Source organism: Carcharhinus amblyrhynchos, chromosome 8, assembly GCF_965287045.1.
Source record: "Carcharhinus amblyrhynchos chromosome 8, sCarAmb.v2.hapA, whole genome shotgun sequence".
Lineage (NCBI taxonomy): Eukaryota > Metazoa > Chordata > Chondrichthyes > Carcharhiniformes > Carcharhinidae > Carcharhinus > Carcharhinus amblyrhynchos.
This window is the reverse complement of record NC_137331.1, coordinates 20,692,296-20,716,896: the sequence shown is the minus strand read 5'-3', so window position 1 is coordinate 20,716,896 and position 24,601 is coordinate 20,692,296. Positions and strand designations below refer to the sequence as shown.

Genomic DNA, 24,601 nt, shown 5'->3' with positions numbered 1-24,601 from the left:
CTAACTCTGAGTCAGGGACTTCAGATAGCTCTATGGTACTTGCATGAATAGTTACTCAAGGCATGTTAGACAGCTTAAAACCTAGTCTAACACTTGAATAACTGCACAGCTGACCTCCATTTGTCCAACCAGACCTGACCCATCTAGCATTTCACCTGTTTAGCAACTCTCACACCCTGTGTTCAGTAACTTTTAGACTGAACGCGTAAACTTGTACAGCAGCTAGTGTGGTGCAAAGAGGAATGTGGCGTGTCTTCCTGACATGGCTCTCCAATGAAATTCCTTGATTGATGGTATGCTGTGCATTTCTGTGGAAACTGGGCTTGGAAGATTGCGGTAGAAATACGCAGCAACACTGAGTGGGAATTTTCAAACAAGGCAGCAGTTTGTTTGGAAGATACAGGTGAACGCTTGCATCAGTTGCATTAACACTGCCATCACTGAAATATAAACAGAAAAAGATAAATATGCTCCAAGTTGAGCAGCAACCATGGAGAGGAAACCGTTAAGGTTTCAGGTCAGTTGCCTTTTGTCAGAACTGAACATTACAGGTGTAACAAGTGTTAAGTAAGTACAAGGAAGAGGGAAGAATGGTGAGAACAAAAGGGTAGGGTCTGTGATAGGATCTGAAACAGGACACTTAAATGACAAAAAAGATGGTGCAGGATAAAACAAGGTAGTGATTGGATAATGCAACATGTAAAGAACCAAATGCTGGTTGTTATTTCACTGAAACGTCAGGAGTCTGGATGTGCAGAGAATAACACAAACCCAGAAGTTGCTGTCAGAGATTCCATGTTCCTCCGGAGGATGCACTGTTGAGGCCAGAGTAAAGTTGCTAAACAATCCAGGGATTGACAAAAGCTTCCACTTTTATTCCTAATCTCATTGTAAAAGCCCTTGGAAAAGTTGCACCTTGTTAAATTATGTGATGTACTAATTTCATTAGATGCTGCCAAGTATGCTCACTAGCCCTAAAAGGATTATTTTATATTGTGGAATATCAGATTTCTCCATTTATGATTAAAAATCTATATCCGTTTAAATTTTTATTAATGATTCTTATCATCTAAACCAACTTTTCCACTTTCTGAAAATTTTAATGAAAAGAGTGGATTTGGTGCTTTTAACTTGTTAGTTTGCTATCAGTGGGAACACTTCAGAGTTATTGACTGCTTACCTTGCTTGCTGCCATTAGTGTTGTTGGATGCCTGAGGGTCCCCTTGACATTGATTACTTGAACTTTGTGGGCAGCTTTCTTTGAGATCAACGGGAGTGCCATTGTTTCTGACCATAAAATTCAGCTCAATAAATTGTGTAAACCGGTAGCAAACAAGCACCAGCTGTTTGAAGAATTGGGAACATAGGTCATGATTGCAAATTGTTGAACTCCATGCTGAGTCAGGACACCTTGTTTTACAAGAACTCTGCTCTTCCCTCTAGCTTGAGTTAAACTTAATGCGAACAGTGTGGGAGACAAAAGATTAAAAAAGAGTGGGAAAGAGTTGGTATTACCAGGTAAACGGCCACTATCAGCATGATGTGTAATTATATCGTGTAGTTCTAAATCCTGATCATAATAGCTTTTTACACAATCCTGAATGCATAAAATAATACGGTGAGGTTTGCATGTGATGATTTCAGCCATTTTAATTTATCTATTATTGATTAAGGTTTAAGAAAAGCAAACTTCTGCACATTTTCCCACCAACATTAAAGTAAAATATTATTAATTATTTGTGCTTTCTGGACAAAAATAACCTCCCTCACAATGAGGCATTACAGTTTTCTGGGATCAGTCAACAGAATGTGGTATTTGTGATTCAGTAGGCGAAGTACTGTATCTTGCTGTGTATAGTTTAATTCACTTTAATCACTTAAGTGAGGCTTTTAATCTTAATCTTTGAATTGTTTAATCTTAAAATAAGTTGAATGGGCTACTTTGCTTCAATTTTACTAAGACAAGCTTTAATAAAGGAGGCAAATTGAGAGGATTCGTGTAAAGTTAAATTTGAAAGCATGGGGGAATATCAAAGATCTAAAAGTAAGTCACTTGGGCCAGGGAGGACATTGAGAATAACAAAGGAAACAGGGTCTAAGCTAATTTATTAGTAAGCATACGTTAACACTGCAATGAAGTTAGTGTGAAAGTCCCCTAATTGCCACACTCTCTGGCGCCTGCTTGAGTTAAGGGAGAATTTAGCATAGTCAACGTGCCTAACCACATCTTTCGGACAGAGGGGAAGCCGGAGCACCCGGAGGAAATCCATGTAGACATGGGGAGAATGTGTATTCTCCCCACAGACAGTGACCCAAGCCAGGAATCAAAGCAAGGTCCCTGCTGCTGTACCCTGTTCGTGACCAAGTTGCTGTTAGAAAATATGAGGAAAAAATGCAGCGAAGGGCACTCTGAATGTGTGAAAGAAGAATTCACAACAAATAGGATGAAATAATAGTGTAGATAGAAATGAATAAGTTTGGTCTGATGGCCATTTTGGCCATTGTTGCAAACTGACCTGAGGCTGGGAACTAAAGATTCCATAGTACTTTTAGAAGAGATGGGCAAAACGGAAAGGAGGACGGGTAGCCCTGAATATATAGGATGGGCCGAAAACAGTATAGAGAAGAAGGATTTTGCTCAAAAGTAGAATCAATTTGGTGGGAAATTTATCTGGGCCCCCTAAAGGCAATGTAGGGCAGAGTATAAAGCAGGAAATTAAAGGTGCACATAATAATATAACAATCATTGCAGCTTTCAGTCATCACAAAGACTTGATAAACTAAATTTGCAGTAATAGTCTGAAGGGCAAGTTCATGGTACACGCTTTAGATCAATATGTCGAAGAACCAACGAAGGAAAAGGCAATTTTAGATCTAGTCTAGTGCAATGAGGGTTAATATCTTGGGCCTCCAGGGAAGAGTGACCATAATATGATAGAATTTTATTGAAAGTGATTGTTAACTCCAAATAAAGGATCTTCAATCCAAACAGAAAGCTGTAGGTACGAGGAGTGAGCTTACTACAATAGATTGTGAAATAACGTGAAAGATATGTCAGTGGACAAACAATGGCTAACATTTAAATCATTTAGTATAACTTTTAAAAGCTATGCACACTTAAGGTGCAAAAAAACCATTGAAAATATAGCCTTAAAAATGACAAAAAGCAATAAAGGTTAAAAGGCTGTGTATTATGTTGCCAAGAAGCATCACAAGCTTGTGGATTTGGAAGTTTTAGAATTTGCAAAGAAAAGTGAAGAAATTGGTAAGAGGGAACATGGAGAATAGAGTAGCAAATGATATAAAACAGGATGTAAATATTTCTACAGATGCTTAAATAGAAAAAAAATCAATGAAAGTAAATGTGGGCCCGTTAGACATAGAGACATATTTAATTATGATGGGGAATAAGGAAATGACAGAGACATTGAACAAATACTTGCTATCTGTCTTCACAAGATGCAAAAAGCATTTGGAAATAATGAAAAACCAAAGGTCCAAGAGGAATAAGGAACTCCAAGAAATCAGTAAGAGTAAATAAATAGAACTGGAGAAATTAAAAGGATTAGGTAGTGACAATATCCTGGGGCCCAGTGTTCCCCTGCCCCAATTATGTAAACCATCACATTTCTACTCTTCAGCTCTGAAGAATAGTCATACAAACTCCACATTAACTCTGTCCACAGATGCTGCCAGATCTGCTGCGTTTATCCAGCATCTTCTGTTTTTATATCTAATATGCCCTAGTTTTCTTACTTTCCCACATAATTTTGTATTGTAAATATTGAGAAGCAGACAAAAGACCATAGCAGGGTATAAGTTGAGTGCATGGACAGTGACATGGCAGGTGGATTACCATGTGTTCAGTTATACACCTTGATTGGAATTTTTCTTAAAAAGCAAAATGTTTTAAATCTGAAACTGGGAAATGTTTGCATTCAAAAGAACCTGGATGTCCTTGTATGTGAATCAAATGTTAACTTGAAACTACAGTAAACAATTAGGAAAGCAAATAGCTTTTTCACAAAAGAATTAAGCGTGTAAAAGTAATGAAGTCCTTGTACGTGTATTGGTGAGAGCACACTGGAGAAATGTGCCATTTGGTCTCCATGCCTAAGGAAGGACATATTAACAAAAAGGGAATGCAACATTGGTTCCCTGGACTGGTTGTTAGGGTAATGGAGCTCTCTTGTCAAGAGACGTGGGCTGAGTCTACCCCAGATTCCCCAGGGTTTAGAAGGATGCGAGGTGATCTAATTGAAACAAAAAATTTAAGTGACTTTAACGGGTGAGTGTTGAGAATGTCTCCCACAGTTAGGAATCTGGACTCCACCTCAGAGTAAGGAGTCAAGATATTGGGACTGAGATGATGTGAAATTTCTTCACGTGAAATGTTGCAAATCTGTCTTTGGAAATCTGTACTCCAGAGAGCCGAGTGCTCAGTTATTAAGTACAAAGATTGAAAGAACTTTGAGTATAGTATTAAGGGATATGGGGATAATGCAAGAAAGTCTAGTTCTGATAGAAGATCAGGCATGATCTTGTTGAATGGTGGAGCAGGTTCAAAGGGCCAAATGGTCTACTTCAATTCCAATTTGTTATGCATTTATGATTTCACACAGGTGATGCTGTGGATTTGAAAAGTATACTTTTTGACAAAAAAAACACTACATTTTTGTTTTTAAAAGATCTTATTTGCTGATGATTCCTTTTAACAAATCCTTAATTTGTTCATATCAGATAATTCTATTTTCCTTGTTTAAAGCTGCTGTGATCCCAAAAAGGTTCAGGAAAACATCAGGAAAATCATTGTGCAAAGATGAGTGATATGTTCAATGATTAGTCGAAAGTTTTAAAAAATGATTAGAGAGGGTTTATCAAGAGAGAATTTTTGAGTATGAGTAGAAGCTAGCTAGAAATGTAAAAGTGGATAGCTAGAGTTTCTACAAGTATTTAAAAAGGAAAATAAGTAAATATTGCACTTTGGAAGGACAAACCAAGGTAAACATACAAGGTAAATGGTAGGACACTGAAGAGTGCAGTAGAATAGAAGGATCTGGGAATAAAGATATATAATTCCCTAAAAGTGGCATCATGGGTAGATAGGGTCATAAAGAGTGCTTTTGATACATTGGCCTTTATAAATTAAAGTATTGAGTATAAGTTGGAATGTTATGGTGAGGGTGTATAAGACATTGGTGAGGGTGAATTTGGAGTGTTGTGTGTAGTTTTGGTCACCTAATTACAAGAAGGATATTAATAAGGTTGAAAGAGTGCAGAGAATGTTTACAAGGATGTTGCCGGGACTTGAGAAACTGAGTTAGAGAAAGGTTGAATAGATTAGGACTTTATTCCCTGGAGCGTAGAAGAATGAGGGGAGATTTGATAGAGGCGTGTAAAATTATGACGGGTATAAATAGAGTGAATGCAAGCAGGCTTTTTCCACTGAGGCTAGGGGAGAAAAAAAAACTAGAGGACATGGGTTAAGGGTGAACGGGGAGAAGTTTAAAGGGAATATTTGGGGAGGCTTCTTCACACAGAGCAGTGGGAGTGTGGAATGAGCTGCCAGATGAAGTGGTGAAAGTGGGCTCACTTTTAACATTTAAGGAAAAGCTTGGGCAGGTACATGGATGAGAGGGGTATGGGGGGATATGGCCCAGGTGCAGGTCAGTGGGACTAGGCCAAAAAATGGTTCAGCACAGCCAAGAAGGACCAAAAGGCCTATTTCTGTGCTGTAATGTTCTATGGTTCTAAGTGTTAGTTATCTAGTGAGTAATAATGGGAGTTAATTTAATCTATGTCTTTATAACCTATTAACAAATCATCTATCTTCACTATAGATGATACTAAAAACATTATGGTAATAGCTGTAAATCAAGACCTGGAAGGAAGAGAGAAACTTGGTGGGATTACAGTCCCTAGGGAAGCAGTACTAAGCAAACTGAGGCTGTACACTAAGTCTCTGGATCCTAATGGACTTCATCTTGGGGTATTAAGAATGGTGACCAATCAGGTATTAGATGTGTTGGGGTAAATTTTCCAAAAATTGCTAGATTCTGGAAAGGTTCAATCAGACCAGAAATATAATCCTCCTATTCAAGGAGGGAGGGATTCAGAAAACATGAAACTGCAGGCCAGTGGGCTTGACATCTGTCCTGGGGAGGCTGTCCAAATCAATTAAGGAGGTGGCTTCAATGGTTGAATGGTTTCAAGAAGGAGATAGATATATTTATTTTAAGAAAAAGATAAGGGGATTTGGGGAACAGGTGGGGAGGTGGATCTGAGACCAGGGAGAGATCAGCCATCATCTGATTGAATGAATGGCAGAGCAAACTTGAAGGGCTAAATTTGCCCACTTCTGCTCCTAATTCCTATGTTCCTATGAGGTTACAGCTGGAAACTCAACGCCATCCAAAAGAGTCACCATGGTTTCATGGAAGGGAAATCATATTTAATCAATTTATTGGCATTCTTTTAAAGAGTAACGTGCTGTGGGTAAAGGGGGGGCATGTAAACATATTGTTGGATTTCTGGAAGGTATTTGATACAGCAGCATACCAGTCAAAGGTTATTGTGGAAAAGAAAAGCTCAAGGTGTAGGGGATAACATTAACATAGAAGGTTGGCAGGCTGGCAGAAATTTTCTGAGGCATGATGTGATGAATTCCACAGGGATCTGTGCTGGGGCCTCAACACTTTACAATTTATGTCAATGACTTAGATGAGGGGAGCAAAGGCATGGTAGCCAACTTTGCAGATGACATAAAATACTGCTATGACCACAGCAAATGTTAATAGCTGAGGGAATCAAATTTGGAGGAAATCTTGGCTTATGGGGAATTTTTTTTGTATTCTGAAAATGAGGAAAAAAAACTGATCTCCACAGAAATAAGTCCTGTTTAGCTATAAAAATCTAGTAATTTTACCCAAGGCTAAGCTGCTGTTATAATAAGGTATACCCCATAACTTATCAAACTCACTTCTACTCTGCTATGGAAAGGCAAGACATCTTCAGAAACAAGACTGCTTTTTGCAACTTTTCAGTCCCCTTCTCATTGGGGAAACTAAATACAGTCCGGGTGACCAGTTATGGAACACCTTCACTCTATCTGCGAGCATGACCCCAATCTTCCAGTTGCTTTCCATTTTAACTCAGCATCTTGGTCTCATGCCCACATGCCTCACCTCAGCCTGCTGAAGTGCTCCAGTGGTGTGCCAATGCAAACTGGAAGAACACACCTCATTTTCCAATTAGACATGCTACAGCCTTCTGGACTCAAGAATTTTAGCCTATGAACTTTCTCTCCATTTTGACTCCCCCAATTTGTTTCCTGCTTTGCGTTTCCCTGGCTTATCCCACCATTACCCACCTGTCCCCATATGGTCACTATCCCTTGTTCAGTTTTGCTCCCACTGAGAACGGATCTTTTTTTAATCAAAACATTCTGCTATTCTATCCTTGCCACAATTAACACTCTTCAGTCCCTAACGGCATCATTAATAGCCTCTTTGTCTCGTACCCATAACAAGCCAATCTCTCTAATTCCAACCTGTCACTGACTTTCCATGTGCCTACCCCCTCGAAGTATACAATTCATCACATTTCTATCCTTTTCAGTTCTGTAGAAAGGTCAATGGACTCAATGTTAACCTGTGTTTCTCTCTCAACAGATGCTGCTGAGTTTATCAAATATTTTCTGCAGATAGCTTCATGTTGGGCAAGGGAATCAGCAGTTATTGGAGATGGATTGAAATGTGGAATTAGAAATATAAACTGATAAGCCGTTATCTTATTACATGGTGAAGCATGCTCAAGGAGCTGAATGGCTTACTTCTATTTTGCATGCAACTTGATGTGAAAACATTGTATGCACTTATTGCCAACCAGAAAAATGTTGCTGACTCAATTTCCTCTTATTCTATCCATATTCGCATTCAGACTTTGTACGGCTCAACTGTTCTTGAATACGCTTACCAATGTAAATCGTTTGTATTACATGTTCGTTAGATTCCATAGCTATGTTAACTTGTTGCAGTATTATAGAAGTGTCTGAAACTGCAGGAATTTGCATAGCAAGTGACTGTCTAATTTAGGTATTTGACTTCTAACATTGACATACCCTTTGAGAAAAATACAATTAATGGTAATAAACAGAACAGGTGTGAATTTAGCACTGGCAGTACGAGATGTTTGTTGTTTTGTTTCTTTGTGGTTGATCCACAAGTAAGTATTTTTTCATGATTTATGTTTCAAATAGTAATGCTGGCTATAAACTACCTTTTCGTTACTATAATTGTTTTATTTTTCTAGGGAGGTGTACCATACAAAACGTATGCAGCACGTTATGTGTGTAAAGTGGTCTGCTGACAACAAGTACATACTATGTGGTTCTGATGAAATGAATATTCGTTTGTGGAAGGCTAATGCTTCTGAAAAGCTTGGTGTAGTAAGTTGTATTTAAAATAATTTTCATGTATGATTACTAATACCTGGTCACTAGTTTTGTATTAGTCTTATATATTTATTTATTACATTATATTTATTTCCATATTGTTTGTATCATTATTTGAGCATTTCTTTAAATTCGTGAATAATTTGCTCAAAGTTTTTAGTTAATAGTACATGAGTACTTACGGAGGATGTCATTTCATATTTAATTGCAACAGTCCCATTTTATACAATGAGTAAAAAAAAACTGATAAAAGCAAATTACTGTGGATGCTGCAATCTGAAACCAAAAGAGAAAATGCTGGGAAATCTCAGCAGGTCTGGCAACATCTGTAAGGAGAGAAAAGAGCTGACGTTTCAAGTCCAGATGACTTTGTCAAACCTTTGCCTACATCAATAAAGTAATCAGTGATTTGAAGATTCGTGAGAGCAGAAACCCATCACCTTTAATACAAAAACTCAGCAGATCAGTCAGGAAACCAGATAGACTATTCAATCAGTTGATCATTTTAGAATCTTCCTTTTTAGTATCATTCTATCTAGCCCATGATGAGATCACACTAGACAACAGGATGTGGCATTAGTTTTGTCAAAAACTCAGTTTTTTAACATCACATTAGCCTTAGTAATTGTTTTAAAAGCATGTTCAGTTGATTGTTAGCATCATCTCAATGTTTAAAGAGCCATGATTAATTTTGTATATTTTTTAGAACTTCTCGGCTCAAGTTTGAGGATAGAATAGGAATATCTTAATTTTGAGCAATTTTAGATTTATTATTTCCATTCCTTCAACTATTTTGTACATGGTTATAAGCCCAAATGTTTTCAGTCTTTCCTTCTTGCTCAATCAATTGACACTGGAGATCAGATACTGCATCTGTTAAATATCATTTATATGTCTCTGTAACCATTAATGACCAGAGCACCAAACTGGTTGCAATTTCCTCCAGCCTATCCTGGTTGAACTTCGGAATGTTTGCCATCATACTAAATGATGAGACTACATTGTGAGCGTCTGAGAAAATAACATTACCGGTGTAATTCCGGTGAAGTGACTTGTATTCGCTAACAATTAATTTGGCCTAACACTTTCTGTGAGAAGGTGTTTATTGCTCATTCAAAGCTGCCTAAAAAAAGAATTTGCATTTATATAGCAGGTTTCGTGACCATAAGTCGACATAAAACATTTTGCAGCTAATTAAATACCTTTTGAAGAATAGTCACTATTGTAGTGAAGGCTTAAGCATGCTTAAATCAAAAAATTGATGTTTTAATATTATTTAAACTTCATTATCCCTCCATTGCAAAAGCATTTAAAGCCATCTTAAACGTATAATTCTATGGAGGAGAATTGTCTCATTGATGTAATTACCCTGAAGGATTGACAATGAGACACATGAACAGAGGAATGGGAGTAGACTATTCAAACTATCACCTGTTCAATTACTTTACTTCAATTACATGCACAAATGTAAGTGCACCAATGACTCACTTTACTCTTAGTGTAAGAGAATTAGCAGAAGGAAGGTTAAACCCTCACTTTTCCCATGTGGAAAGTGCACATTACGCATATGATGTCTGAACATTTACAAGTTCACCGTCTGTGATTTCTCCCTTTGCGATTTTGCAAGGACAGAACCCCTGTGAATAACAAGAGTTGCAAAACATTAACATCCATGTAAGTATTTTAATAAGGATTTAAAAGCCATAATGATGTAGCCCTGCATGCTAGCTTGTATGTTCTTTTACTATAATCAGTTTGCTTATTGGCTTTTGGTTGTATAGACCTCTCACTTGAATATTTTACAAGCTACTTGTAGACTAAATACTTTGCCTTGAAGTGAAGCAAGTGGAATGTATTTTGAGTTAATCATTTCAATGCCTGTGCCTTCATAAATAGCTGTTAGAAATCCCAAAAATGTATGGATGTATTTTTGGGAATTAACTTAATGTGACTTAACCAATTTAGTATTAATGCATATTTAATATAATTGGCTGCTTAAATTCATATCCAATTTTAAAGCTAAGTGAAAGTCTGAGACAGAACAAATTGATCCCGTAACTAACCAGGATCCAACATTACCCATGCTGCACGTTTTATCCTTTTAACTAGCATGGACAGGATGGACTGAATGGCCTACCACTGTACTATTCATTAAATGATTTAATGCATTCAGAAATGCTATGTATGATGACTTTTGTTTCTCAGTAAATGAAGGAAAGGATTTGCGGTTACAATCTATAATACACATCCATTGCTAGTTCTTAAGAACTTCTTCATTAATTGCCTATTCAACTAGCCGCACAAAGTTAGGGCTCACGATAAACAGCATAATCACTATTTTAACGATGATTATCGTTAGCAACCACCTCTCTGGCCCAGAAGGTTAGCACAGTAAGAAGTCTCACAACACCAGGTTAAGGTCCAACGGATTTATTTGGCCTGGGTTAAACATGGTTAATTCTTCTTGGACTGTTTTAGTTTTTTGTTTTCTTCATCTCTTCTCACTTCCCCCACCCTGCCACCAACTTCATTTCTCTCTCTGACTTAACTCTCAATTCATCTACTTCACTTTGCCTTTGTCAGTTCTTTCTTTCTTTCTCAGTCGTTAATCTTTATTGGTTGAGCAGATAGACCAGTGGGATCAACTGTCTTCAATCTCAAGTTGCCCGTTGCCCTCGCCACATGGTTATCGGCTCACATTTCCAGCCATTTATATCTCTCAAATTTTCAGCTGAAGAATACAGGATTAAATTTAAGTAATTGTATATGCTGCTTGATGCTCTGCTCAGCAGAAGTTGGCTCTAGAATTTTGATGTTGCTCCAACTCCTGAACCATGGATTTCTGCCTCTTTGACCCCTTCGCATACTCCTGACAGAAGGTATGGATTTGAGTCTTGTCCACATCCAACCATAGCCTCGAGGAGGGGAAGCCTTCTCTAGTTAGTCCAGAAACGACAAAACGTGTTCAGGAAGCGTTTGTCCTCCAGCAGCAACTTGTTAAAGTGCTAGTACATGGATTCCAAACACCATTTTCCCCCCCCTCCCCAAAACAAATTCCGCCCACACCAGATGGTGATCCAAGCACGGCACTTGCCACACGGAAGCCGATGGGATGCTGACGTGTACACCTCCTGAAATGTAAACGCGGTTGAGTCTGGATGCTCCAGCTCCAAGTTTCATGCAAGTGAAGGTTCTGGAACCAGTATGGATATCTCCTGATGTCCACCAACTCGTGGGTCCTGGGCAGGTCCCGCAACTTCAGCACTGCTGGGGTGCATAGCCAGGAGCCAGTGCGGTCCTGAGCCTCGAGAGTGCAGTTGAAACGAACTCCCCCACCCGAGGACCATACATTCGCCCTCTTTGGTGTTGAGATGAGCGGAATCTTCCTCCTAGAAAGTCACTTTCTGCAGTCCAGCAGTCGGGGAGTAGACATTTGGGAAGTGAATGACCGTGCCTCCCTCACGGACCATCAAGTGCAGCAATCAGCCTGGCATAGGTTCCTTGACTTGAAGATCTTCAGCTAAAAGTGCGGGGCCAACAAGATAGCCACCCCACTAGCATCAAATGTGTGGCCATCTTCATATCCGAAGCTTAGTGCTCCTGTCATCACTTATCTAAATGTTTGAAGGAGTGGCAGTGCAAGACATGCCAGTCCACTCCACGAGCCCATAGAAGAAACTTTGCAATTGGCTCTTTTTCATCCGAGTCCAACTCCACGTGTAAGCAGGCTCACATGAACCAGATGAGCAACATCAGATCCAACCAACAGTCAAGGGCCAGTTGGACGTTGTCAGGGCAACTAGAATTGTCTGTCAGGAAAAACTCAGCAGGGGACGCAAGGAAGTCCCCTGCCTTGCTGCAGGCGGACCCAAAAACCGTCCCTGTGCCCACCACCAAGCAACTCACCTCAAGGCAGTTGCCTTCTGACTCAGGGTCTCTTGCCACAGTGTGTGGCATGGAGCTGCCAACCACTCCTAACTACCCCTCCCCCGATCCCATCCCCAGGATCAACAGAGGACGGCTTCCCCCGGGCTCCTCCCTTGCTTCTGGGCCCGAGGAGTGGCAGTGGCTCAGTCCCCCACTCTGCCCATACACCTGGACACCCCACAGGTCCAGAGAGCCCTTCGGTTCGAGAATGGGGGTGTCCAGATCAGTAGAGAGGGAGTAGGGGCCTTCCTTACCACCGCCACCCAAGGACCTAAACAGCAGGGTGTTGCCACCGTCCTCCATGCTAAACTGCATGGGGTGGAATGGGACCTCGGGGGTCCCACTCTCACCCAACCATGGGGAGACCAGCTTGAAGGACTGCGGCAGCACACATTTGTTTTTGTTTCTTGTCCCTTCTCTGGGAGAAGACACAAACGGGTGGTGGTGGTGGGGCAGGGCATGGTATGAACGGGGAGAGAGGTGTGGGCATCCCTACCTCTAAGCTAGGGAGGAGGGTGTGGGGAGTCCTACAAGCGTTGGGGTCCCCCTCCCCTGAGATGTAGCAACTTTTCTTGAGGGGCAATCTCCTGGCAGGCGATGCCCCTCGCACTCTGCCCTTCTCCTTCCTGTCACTTCCCTTGGGTTTTCCTTTCCCCTCCCAGGAGGAGTAGTTTTCGCTGGCTCGGGGTCGTGTGCTACCCCACACCCGTACTTGGGAACCCGAACACCTGCAGCACCTTGCCCAGCACAGGATGCTGAGGCATCAGCGGGCCTAGTTGATGGTTTGGGAGGGGGACCAGAGATGGTGATTTTCCCTGAGCCGACTGCCAGAGTGACTGGGTTAGTGGGGGTCAGGGTTCCATTCCTCCCCCTTTTTCTAATTCCTTTTACACGTGGCCCATGGTGGCAGGGCCCTAGCTGCTGCCACACCTGCTTGGCGGCTCTAGAAGGCCCTGCTACCGATGACGATGGAGTGGTCGCCGTGGTTTTTTTAAACGTGGTGCTACACACACCCTGAGACTGCCCAGATGTACGGTTGGGCGTATTGCAACCACTGGGAGGGTATCCAGAAAGTTTAATGCCATCATGCTGTCCTCCATTCTGAGTACCAATGGTGGGATGTCCAGTAATGGTAGCAAGCCTAAGGCATCAGCATTTGCCACTCTAGTCCCTGATCAGTGCTCCATTCGATACTGATATGCCACCAGTAATGCCCAGTGCTGGATCTGGGCTGATGCTATCGATGGCACTGCTTTCTTTCTCCAGTAGGCCCAGCAAGGGTTTATGATCTGTTACAATTTAAATTTTTGCCCGTACAAATATTGGTGAAATTTTGAAATGCAAAGATTACTGCCGGTCCTTCCTTTTCAGTCTGGGCATATCTTTGCTCTGCCATTGCCAGGGTCCTGGAGGTATATGCTATTGGCTGCTCTTGTTTGTTCTGCCACCTGTGTGCCAAGGCTGTGCCCACTCCATGGGGCCACATCACAGGTGAGCTCCAGTTCCTTCTTGGGGTCATAATGTACCAATACATTTTCGGATGAGAGTTGCTGTCTAATTTTCTTGAAGGCCCTGTCCTGGTGAGCCAATCATTCCCAAGTTTGTCTCTTTTTTTTTAAGCAACAGGTGGAGGGGATCCAGAATGGAGGCCCTATTCTGTATGAATTTCCCGTAGTATGTTACCAATACTAAAAATGACCACAGCTCCTGGATGGTTGTGGGAACCCGGGTGTATTTTATTGCTCGCACCCAATCCTCCAGAGGATGTAGGCCTGACTTATCCACTTTGTACCCGAGGTAGGTTACTTGTGGTGCTAAAAAGACATTTTCTCCCTTTTTCAAATGCACTCTCTGCTGCAAGTCTTCTGAGAACTTCCTTCAGGCTCTGCAATGTTTCGTCCTTGTTTTATGCATAATGAGGACATTGTCTAGATAAATTGCAACCTGTGGTTACCCCTGTAGGATGCTCTCCGTGGTCCTTTGGAATAAGGCACAAGCTGACAAAACGCGAAAGGTAGTCTTTTATATGGGAAGATGCCTTTCGGCATATTTATTGTGACAATTTTTTGCAAATCCTTATCCAGCCATGGTTGCAGGTATGCATGTCTCATGTCCAGTTTTGTGAATAGAGTCCTCCTGCTAACTTTGTGTATAAGTTCTAAATCCTAGGAATTGGGTATTTGTCTAGCTGAGAGTCTGTTTGAAATTTGCTGCAAAGGCGCACTGAGCCATCCGGTTTTAAGGTAGGAACCACAGATGCTGTCCATTCTGCAAACTGGACCAGTTTACTATTCCTTCATGCAGTAATCTTTTGATTTCTGCATCGACCTTTTCCTTTTAACACACAAGGTATGGGTCAGGCTTTGCAAAACTTTGGGACAGCCTCTGGGTTGACATGCAATTTTGCCTTGACTCCTTGATTGTACCTATCACTTTGTGGTTCCCCTCAGCCTTGCCAAAGTTTTGGTCAGGGCTAAGGGTTGGAGTCCCGTGCGTAACTTGTTAGTTACTGTCTCCCCTATGACTGATACGGCTGTGCCTGTGTCAACTTCCATTCAGTCTCACTGACGATTTGATGGGTTCGGATTTTGTCATCGCTATGCACAGTAGCTGTTCCTTTTCAGAAGTAGGGGGATCTTCCAGGTTGTGCATTATCCTGTCTCTTGGCTTGTGTTCTTTTCAGCCATGTTGGTTTAGAAGACTTTTCCTCTGTGCACCCTGACACCGGCAACCATCATAATGTCGTGTCAGGCAGGGCTCTACAGGATCTGCTGTCACTCTGGGCTTAACCTGATCTTGTCCAGTTGCGGTTCTATAGGCAGACTTGCGTTCCCTTGTATCTGAATCCTTCCGGAGGGCCACTATGTAATGGCTTGCCCCCATAGTGGTAGTCCCTAATCCAGTCTCCCTGGTGTTGGTGTTTACCTCCATCAGGATACCTTGGAGCTCATGAGCTCTGCTTGCCATTTTTTTCTAACGACAAGGCCAGCTGTTATGCCTGTCTACAGTCCAGCTGGACCCCCGCCAACAGGCATTTGTTTGTCGTATCTTTAATTCTGCACATCAGTCAGTCTTGGAGCATCTAATTTAGTATCCCCCAAATTCGCAAGCCTCTGCCAGATGTCTTAGCCTTGTTAGGAAAGTGGTGATTGACTCCCCTGCTTCTCTAAATGTGGAATAAAAATGGTATCTCTGTAGGATTAGGAGTGGCTTAGGATCATAACATTCTTGAACTAAGTTTGACAACTCTTGGAAGGACTTTGTATCCACTGCCTCCAGGAAAGTTAAACTGCTCATAATTGCAAAAGCTGCTAGTCCACACACAGCCAGCAAGATAACCCTTTGCTTCTCATCTGAGCTTATGTCACTTGCTCTGAAGAAATACTTCATCCTTTCCACATACTGGGCCCAGTCTTCCACTGTGGGGCCAAAACGTCCAACTTCCCAAAACCAACGGCATGTTTTCTCAACAATGGCTTACCCTCAATATGTGCAGTGATTCAGCAAGTTCCATCAGGGCACTCCTTTTTCCTCATCGCCACTGTAATAACGCCACAGAGGCAAAAGCCCTGTTACCAAGTTACTTTATTTACACCATACATCTGTACACAGCTCCCTGCTGAATGCAGGCTGAGAGACTGACACACCTGCTTTAAATAGGGAGCTTGAGGCTCCTTAATTTAACCATCAAGCAGGACTCATCAGGTGCCTCTTTTTGCGGAGAGCTCAGTAGTTCATACTCTAGCAAGCCAACCTCATTAGCCTGGCTGAAGTCATCACACTTGCCTAGTATCAAAGAGCCTTGCTTGTTTTTCTTCCCCTTCACGCTTGAATACATCTTGATTTGTGGTTAGAAAAAGAGAGTTAAACCTCAAAATCCAACCTAACTGCAATATATATATAAAATATGATTGACAGGTTGGACCAGATTATTAGTTGATTACACAACCTCTGCAGCCTATCTACAATGTTTTCAAAACACTCAAGATGCATCACTAAAGCCAGGCTGGCCAACATATCTCATGTTATGAATATTTTAAAATGCTAAAAGGGAACCCCACCTGACTGGCACTACGAACCCCAGCGGGGAAACTTCAGAGTGCAAACAGGAGAATTCTTATCGCAAGTGGATGTGGCTGGTCCAGTTAAGTTTCTGTAATTTTCATGTAAGCCTTCACTGCTACCCTAAGGAACTCTGCAGTGTTAGTGTTTGTTATTGGATGTATAATCAACTAATAATCTGGAGACATGAAATCAAATTCCACCACAGTAATTGGGAAATTTAAATTCAATTCATGAAGTAATTTCTGGAATATTGAATAATGCTACTAATGATTACAGTGAAACTACCAGGTTGTTATAAAACTTAACTGGTTCATTATAGTCATTTAAGGAAGTAAATCTGGCATTCTTAATCGGTCTGAAGTATATGTGACTGCAAACTTGCAACCAAATGGTTAAGTGCCTTTCAAAATGGTGTAGCAAGCTACTCTGGTGCATTCAAGAAGGCAGCTCACCATCGAGGACCATTATGGTTGGACAATAAATACTGGCCTTAACAGTATGTGAATCCTCTCAATAAATTTGAGAAAAGGCTAATCTTTTATTATCTGAGGGGCTATAAGTTGCTTAGAATCCCCCTCATACCCAATAAAGCAATTGGTAAACTGAATAGTTAAGTTCCAGATTTATAAAATGGATTTTTTATTGCATTTCTTTTTTAAACACCTGTCAAAGTACAGATTTTCCTGAATGAAATAAATGTAACCTTAAAGCAGATTGACTTACAAATTATTAAATGCAGTAGTTGTGTAAAAAAAAACCTGCATAATCATCTCTTCAACTTTCTGGCAGAGCTTCTGGCTTGATAATCTTATTATCTAGTGAACAACTCCCATTTGGTTGCCCATATTTTGAAGGCTTTCATAAATTACTTTATTGATGCTTTTTTTTTGTCTAGAGAAGCATTGCAGTTGTACTAGATCAGCAGCAATTTCCTCTTCTTAAATAAATTGAATTAAAGAAAATCATTGCTTTTAATTATAATAAAAGCTTTCACAATTTAGCTTGTTCTGACAGTTTTCAGTAAAAAGAATGAGAGAGGATTTATTAAGACTGAAGCAGCTATTTAAGCAGTCTTTAGAGAAATGAACTTGACTGGATGTAGCTTGATACAATTATTTAACTGATAATGGAGGTTGAAACTTCTCATTGATTGAGGTGTAAAAGTGAAAGCCGTGATTTAATTAGAGTAAAATGATTTGGTTTTTTTTGTTTGGCAGGTTAAAAATGACCTCGATTACATTAAGCTGAATACCGTGCTATCTTTCTGCTGTTAGTCAGTAGTATATTAAGGATCACATTGGGGGAAATAATTGAAAGATGTTATTTGAAAATTAATACAAGCCTGTCAGGATAAAAAAAAAGTGCTGAAAAATCTTGGCAGATCTGTGGACAGGAAACAGTTAACGTTTTGAGTCCAATATGATTTTTCTTCAGAACAAAGTTAATTTCAGAAGCAGTCATTGGACTCAATGTTGATTCTGTTCTCTCTCCACAGATGCTATCAGATCTGTATTAGAATTTTTTGTTTTAATTTAAGATTTTCAGCATCTGTGGTATTTTGCTTTCATTTTCCTGTCTAGTCATAGGGTAAGATTTTCTGGTTGGGGTAGAAACTTCAATGGACCATTTTAAAGGTGTGTTGAATTTGGGTGGGAATTTCTGGCCTTGGTGTGCATGGCTGGAAAGTTCTGCACTTGGATCTTAATCACCCTTCATCAAAATAGGATGCAAGAATAAGCCATGCAACTATAGGGCCAATTAGTTTAACCTCAGTCACGGGGAAGCTTTTAGGAACTATAATACAGGACAAAAATTAATGGTCACTTGGGTAAATGCAGATTAATCAAGGAAAGCCAGGTCCAATTGAAATGGGCAATTTATCTTAATTAGCTTGCTGGAGTTTGTGATGCAGTAACATAGGGTAGATGAGGATAATGCAGTTGGTTTAGTGTACATGGATTTCCAAAAGGCATTTGATAAACCATGAAAGGCTTGTCGTCAAAGTTAGAAGTCATGAAATACAAGGAACAACAGCAACATGGATATGAAATTGATGAGTGACTGGAAACAGTAGTGGTGAATGATTTGGTTTTCAGCCTTGAAGATTTATGGTGGGATTTCTCGGAATCCATGTTAGGACACCTACTTTTTTTTATATTAATGACCTCAACATTAGTGTACTGGAGACAATGTCAAAACTTGTAGGTGACACCAAACTTGAAACAATGAACCATGAAGAGGATAGGCTGATAAATTGGCAGACAGGTGGCAGATGAAATTTATCGTTAAAGTGTGAAGTGATTCATTTAGGTAGGTAGAATGAGAGAGCTAAAATGAAGGGTGCATTTGTAACGAGAGTGCAGGAGCAGACAGACTTGTGGGTATATGCACAGGTCATTGAAAGTGGCAGGGAAGGTTGAAAGAGAAGTTTTTTTTTGGAAAAAAACATACAGGATTTATAAATAGGGGCTTGGAGTACAAAAGCAAGGAAATTATTCTAAACCTGTATAAAATGCTGGTTCTGTCTTCTCTGGTGTATTGCATCCAATTTTGGACACCACACTTCAGGAAGGATATTGAGGCCTTGGAGGATGCAGAAACAAAATCACCAGAATCATCCCAGGGTTGAGGAACTTCACTTAAATTGGAAAAATTGGGATTGTTCTTCTTAGAAAAGGGAAGGTTGAGAGGGGATCTGATAGAGATCTCTAAATCATGAGGACTCTGGATAGAGTTGGTAGGAAGAAATCTTTTCCATTGGTGGAAGGATTAAGAATCAGGATTTAGGGTGATTGGGAACGAAAGCCACAATTAAACCTCTTCCACTACATTCTCGGTCAATGTATTCCTGATCCTAGCTTGTCAAAAAGAGATACATGAAAAAATATTTTTGCATAGCAAATGGCAACATGGCCGCACTGTGGTTGGCACTGCTGCCTCACAGTGCCAGGGACCCAGATTCCATTCCGGCCTCGGGTGACTGTGGACTTTGCACATTCTCCCCATGTCTCCATGGGATTCCTCCGGGTGCTCCAGTTTCCTCCCACACTCCAAAGATGTTCAGGTTTGGTGGATTGACCATGCTAAATTGGCCATTAGTGTCAGGGAATTAGCAGGATAAATGTGTGAGGTTACAGGGATAGGGCCTTGATGAGATTGTTAGTGCATGCTCAATGGGCCAAATGGCTGCCTCCTGCACTGTATGGATTCTATAAATGGTCAGGACCTAGAACACTGCCTGAGTGTGTAGTGGAAGCAGATTCAATTTAATTTCAAAAGATCATTATCTGAAGGGAAAGCATCTGAAAGGCAATGGCAAAAAGGTGATCAAGTGCCACTAGGCAAATTGCTCATGGAGAGTTGGTGCAGACATGGTGGGCTGTAACCATTCTAATGATTCTGTAATAGGTACTTGAGTCATCAACATTTTATTGGCAAGAGAGCTTGGGCAAAAGAGCTGAGTACAATTGAGTGGTGAATATTTCATATGAGACTGGTAAGAAAAGGTCATTTTTCATGCTGACTTTTTGAATCCAGCTAATATTTAAGCAGTTTCAGGCTGATTCCTTCAGTTTGATTGCCTGTGTAGTTCACCACAAATTGATTTTAAATTAAATACTTTGTTCAGAAGTCACAAAATGTTTAATGTTGGAAGCCCGCAAGCCCAAGTGGTAGGTCAGGAATATCTAAGTTTCAGACTCCAAGATTGTTATTGAGGCAGCCTCACTATCTGGATCTTGTTATGCTGCAATTGAACAATTGGTTGATGCCTGCAAATTTCCCAACATTGCTTTACCTCCAAATAAAAACAGAAAATTTTGGAGACACTCAGCACATCAAAATAGCATTTGTAGACAGAGAAAAATAGTTAATGGTCCTGATATTTTAACGAAATGGAACCCAATTTGTGTGGATTCAAGGTGGGGAGCCCAGGACTATGGGATTAAATGAATTCTTCATTTTTTTTTAAATTCTTTCTCATCTGGCAGCCAGCCATGTTGACAGATTGGCTGTTATGGGCAGGAAGACAAAATGGCAGAAGCCCTTTGGGATATTCCCTGGCAATCAAGAAAGATTAGTAGGTTGGTCCGGCGACTAGAGATTGGAAGAGGGACGAGAGAGAGATATCATGTGTCACTAGGCTCATAATACCAAGTTTACTGTGGTGGGGTAGTGGTGGCAGTGGTCGATTGCAATAAAGATCATGCTCTTCCTGACTCCCAAGTAGTGTTATAAAAATCACAACTTTGTGATCTGACAGCCTCTATCTATGTTCGGAACTTCCTAAGCCATCACTATCTGATCTAAGTATTATAATGTACTGACCTGTCTCTCCAAGATGATATACAGACATGCCAATGCTGCAGTCTGGAGTCATGTTTCACAATTTTTAATACCTCCAACCTCTGCCTCTAATGAAGGATTTAATATAGCCCCCACTGTGACTTTTCATCAGACTGGAATCTGATACAAAATTAATTAGCAGTTAGGAAAGTATGAAAGTCATCATAGACAGGTTTGACTAAAATTCAGTGAGATCTTTAAAGTAACAGAGAGAATACTGTGTTTGTGTTTGTATGTGCTTTGCAAAGCCATTTAATCGATTTGTTAGCAAAATTAAAGCCCACGGAGTTAGATGGATCATGATAATATGGATACAGACTTAACCAGGAGACCAAAGGCATAAAACAATGGTGAATGGATGGCTGGAGGAAAGCATATTGTAGTGTTCCCCAGTGGTTAGTAATGGGAGCACTGCTCTTCTATATTAATTAATGATCTGCACTAGGATATACGGGCCGTACAGTTTGCAGTTAATGTGAAACATGAAAATACAGGTCGATAGTAATAGGCTTAAAGGAGAACATCCACACATTGGTGAAATTGGCAGACCCATAACAGACAAAATTTAATGCTGAAATGACAAAATAGGTATGACATTTCCGTTGGAAGAATGAGGCAATATAAACTAAATTGTGTGCAAGCTCAGTGACCTAGACTTGTGTATGTACACAAATCCCTGAAGGAGGCAGAACAAGTTGAGAAGACTGTTTGAAAAATATGTGGCTACATTAACAGAGGGAGAGTCAAAACCTATTATAACATAGAAACCCTACAGCACAGAAGGAGGCCATTCGGCCCATTGAGTCTGCACCAACCACAATCCCGCCCAGGCCCTACCTCCACATCCCTACATATTTGCCCACTAATCTCTCTAACCTACACATCTCGGGACACTAAGGGCAATTTTAGCATGGCCAATCAACCTAACCTGCACATCTTTAGACTGTGGGAGGAAACCGGAGCATCCTGAGGAAACCCATGCAGACACGAGGAGAATGTGCAAACTCCACATAGTGACCCAAGCTGGGAATTGACCCCAGGTCCCTGGAGCTGTGAAGCATCAGTGCTAACCACTGTGCTACCGTGTCGCCCAGAGTAACATAGTAACCCAAGCTGGGAATCAAACCCAGGTCCCTGGAGCTGTCAAGTAGCAGTGCTAATCACTGTGCTACCATGCTGCCCACGGTAGCACAGTGGTTAGCACTGCTACTTCACAGCTCCAGGCACCTGGGTTTGATTCCCAACTTGGGTCACTGTGCAAACTCCACACAGACATTCTCCTCGTGTCTGCATGGGTTTCCTCCAGGTGCTCCGGTTTCCTCCCACAGTCCAAAGGTGTGCGGGTTAGGTTGATTGGCCGTGCTAAAAATTGCCCTTAGTGTCCTGAGATGCATTAGTTAGAGGGATTACTGGGTAAATGTGTAGGGATATGAGGGGCGGGGGGGATGGGGGGAATTGTGGTCAGTGCAGATTTGATGGGCCGAATGGCCACCTCCTGTACCGCAGGGATTCTGTCATTCTGTTCTAATAACATACCAGTTTGGTCTCAGTTACAATACTGTGTTCAATTCTATACACCACACATTAGGAAGGATATAAATGCTTTAGCGAGGGTGCAGAAGATATTTAATAAAATCATACCAGGCAATGAAGGAAGTCAGTTATGCGGAGAGATTGGAGAAGCTAGAGTTCTCCTTAGATCAGACAAGGTTAAAGAGGACTTGTGCTCAAAATCTTAATGGTTTAAGTTAATAAGAGAAACTGTTTCTAGTGTTTATAGTATGTTCCCACCTTGGGGAATATTGCAAGGTACAGAGTTTATAAAAATAAACACAACCCTGCCAGAACTAACTCAGAAATATAATTGTCTTTCCAATGCTTGTTGCTGCTACAATCAGCAAGGAGCTATCCCCGCATCACAGATTGTCAATCCCATAATCGCTGTCCCATCTCTTGCAGTCACAATTTCTTCCCTCCCACTCTTGACCCTCCAGAGACAATCTATCATTAGAAGAGCAACAAGGGCGAGAGAGAGCCTATGATTGGAGTAGTAGTATGGGAAATTCCAGCTGGATGTGATCTTAGCCAAATGTACCTTCTGCAGCAGTCCCAGGGGTTTGGTACAAGCCAATAGTCAGTGATTATAAAAGGCTGCAGTCCTGAGTATGCTGGGTTCTGAATCCATAGGGCTCGAAGTCCTCTCTCCTGAGGAGGTGGCTTGCCCTTGCCCAGCAGTGCAGAACCAAGTAGCGCTGGCCCAGGAAGACCTGTGGCCACCCACTGACCGACTGGGTTAGCAACAAGGACTTGAGTCTGGTCTGGGTGGAGAAATCCAAGTGCGGGGAGAGTGGCATTAGAGGGAAGGGATGAGTAAGTTGGTCTGGGTGAGGAGGGACAGAAGGGCTGAATGAGTGAGATGGGTGGGAATGGAAGGAGGAAAGGATTGAGTGAATGGGAATGAATGGGGTGCCGTGGGGATGGAGAGTATGAGTGAAGGGTTAAGTGAAGAGGAAGAGATTTGGGAAAGGGGGCTGCTGAGTGGATGTATGGGTAGGTTGGGAAGCTGTGTTTTAGGTTGGGGAGTAAAGTGCTAATTACAATGTGTGCGTGGTTTGTAGGAGAGTGGATTCACTCAGTCTTTCATCTTGGAATGTGGAGAGCTTGTCTGAAACCTTTGAGTCTCTTTTTATACAAGTATTTTGATCATATAAATATGAAAATCTTTGTTTTTATTAATAATTAGGAACATGGGAATCAGATGCAGGAGTAGATCGTTTGGCCTTTCGAGCCTGCTCTGCCCACCTTCAATAAGATCATGGCTGATCTGGTTATAGTCTCGACTCCACTTTCCCATATGCCCCAATAACTCTTGTCAGTGAAAGATATATCCAACTCAGCTTTGAATAAACTTGGTATTACAACCTCTACCGCTTTCTGGGAGAGAGAATTCCACAGACCAGTGGCCCTCAGAAGAAAGATTTCTTGTCTCTACCTTCAAAGATAGAGACCTCTTATTCTTAAACTTTGTTCCCTAGTTTTAGTCTCCCCCATGAGAGGAAACATCCTCCTGGTATGCACCCGATCAAGTCCCATCAGGATCTTATGCTTCAATAAGATCCCCACCCTCTAAACTTCATTTGGGCATAAGTCCAATCTGATAAAACGTTCTTAAGATAAGCACTTTATCTCAGGGCAGAATTGAATGAACCTTCTCTGAACTATTGTTGCTTTTCAAATAAGGACCCATATCTGTACACAATATTCTATATGTGGTCTCAACAAGGCCGTTCCACTTGCATTCCATTTGCTTTCCTAATCACTTAGTGTACCTGCATACTAACTTTGCGATTTCTGTACCATGAGACCCAGAGTCCTCTATCACCAGGTTTTGCCATTTCTTTCCACTTAAAGGTATGCTGTTTTTCTGTTCTTTATGCTAAAGTGGGCAAGTCCGCATTTCCCACATTATATACTCTTGTCAAACTTTTGCCTACTCACTTAACTTATCTATATCCCTTTACCTCCTCTTGACACAGGTGGTACAGTGGTTAGCACTGCTGTCTCTCAGCGCCAGGGATCTGGGGGTCAATTCCTGGCTTAGGTCACTGTCTGCAGTGTCTGCGTGGGTTTCCTCTGGGTGCTCTGATTTCTTCCCACAGTCTGAAAGACATGCTGGTTAGGTGCATTGGCCATGCTAAATTCTCCCTCAGTGTTCCCAAACAGACGCCAGAGTTTGGTGACTTGGTGAGTTTCACAGTAACTTCATTGCAGTGTTAATGTAAGCCTATTTGTGACACTAATAAATAAACCTTG

At 41.2% G+C, this 24,601-nt stretch overlaps 1 protein-coding gene across 1 annotated transcript in view; it reads left to right on the top strand.

Moving 5' to 3' along the window:
* Positions 1-24,601, top strand: part of dcaf13 (ddb1 and cul4 associated factor 13) — a 73,572-nt gene that overhangs the window by 36,614 nt on the left and 12,357 nt on the right. Inside the window, exon 9 of the mRNA XM_080194834.1 lies at positions 8,311-8,446. Within this exon, the coding sequence (XP_080050960.1) occupies positions 8,311-8,446 (136 nt within the window). The remainder of the gene's footprint in view (positions 1-8,310; positions 8,447-24,601) is intronic.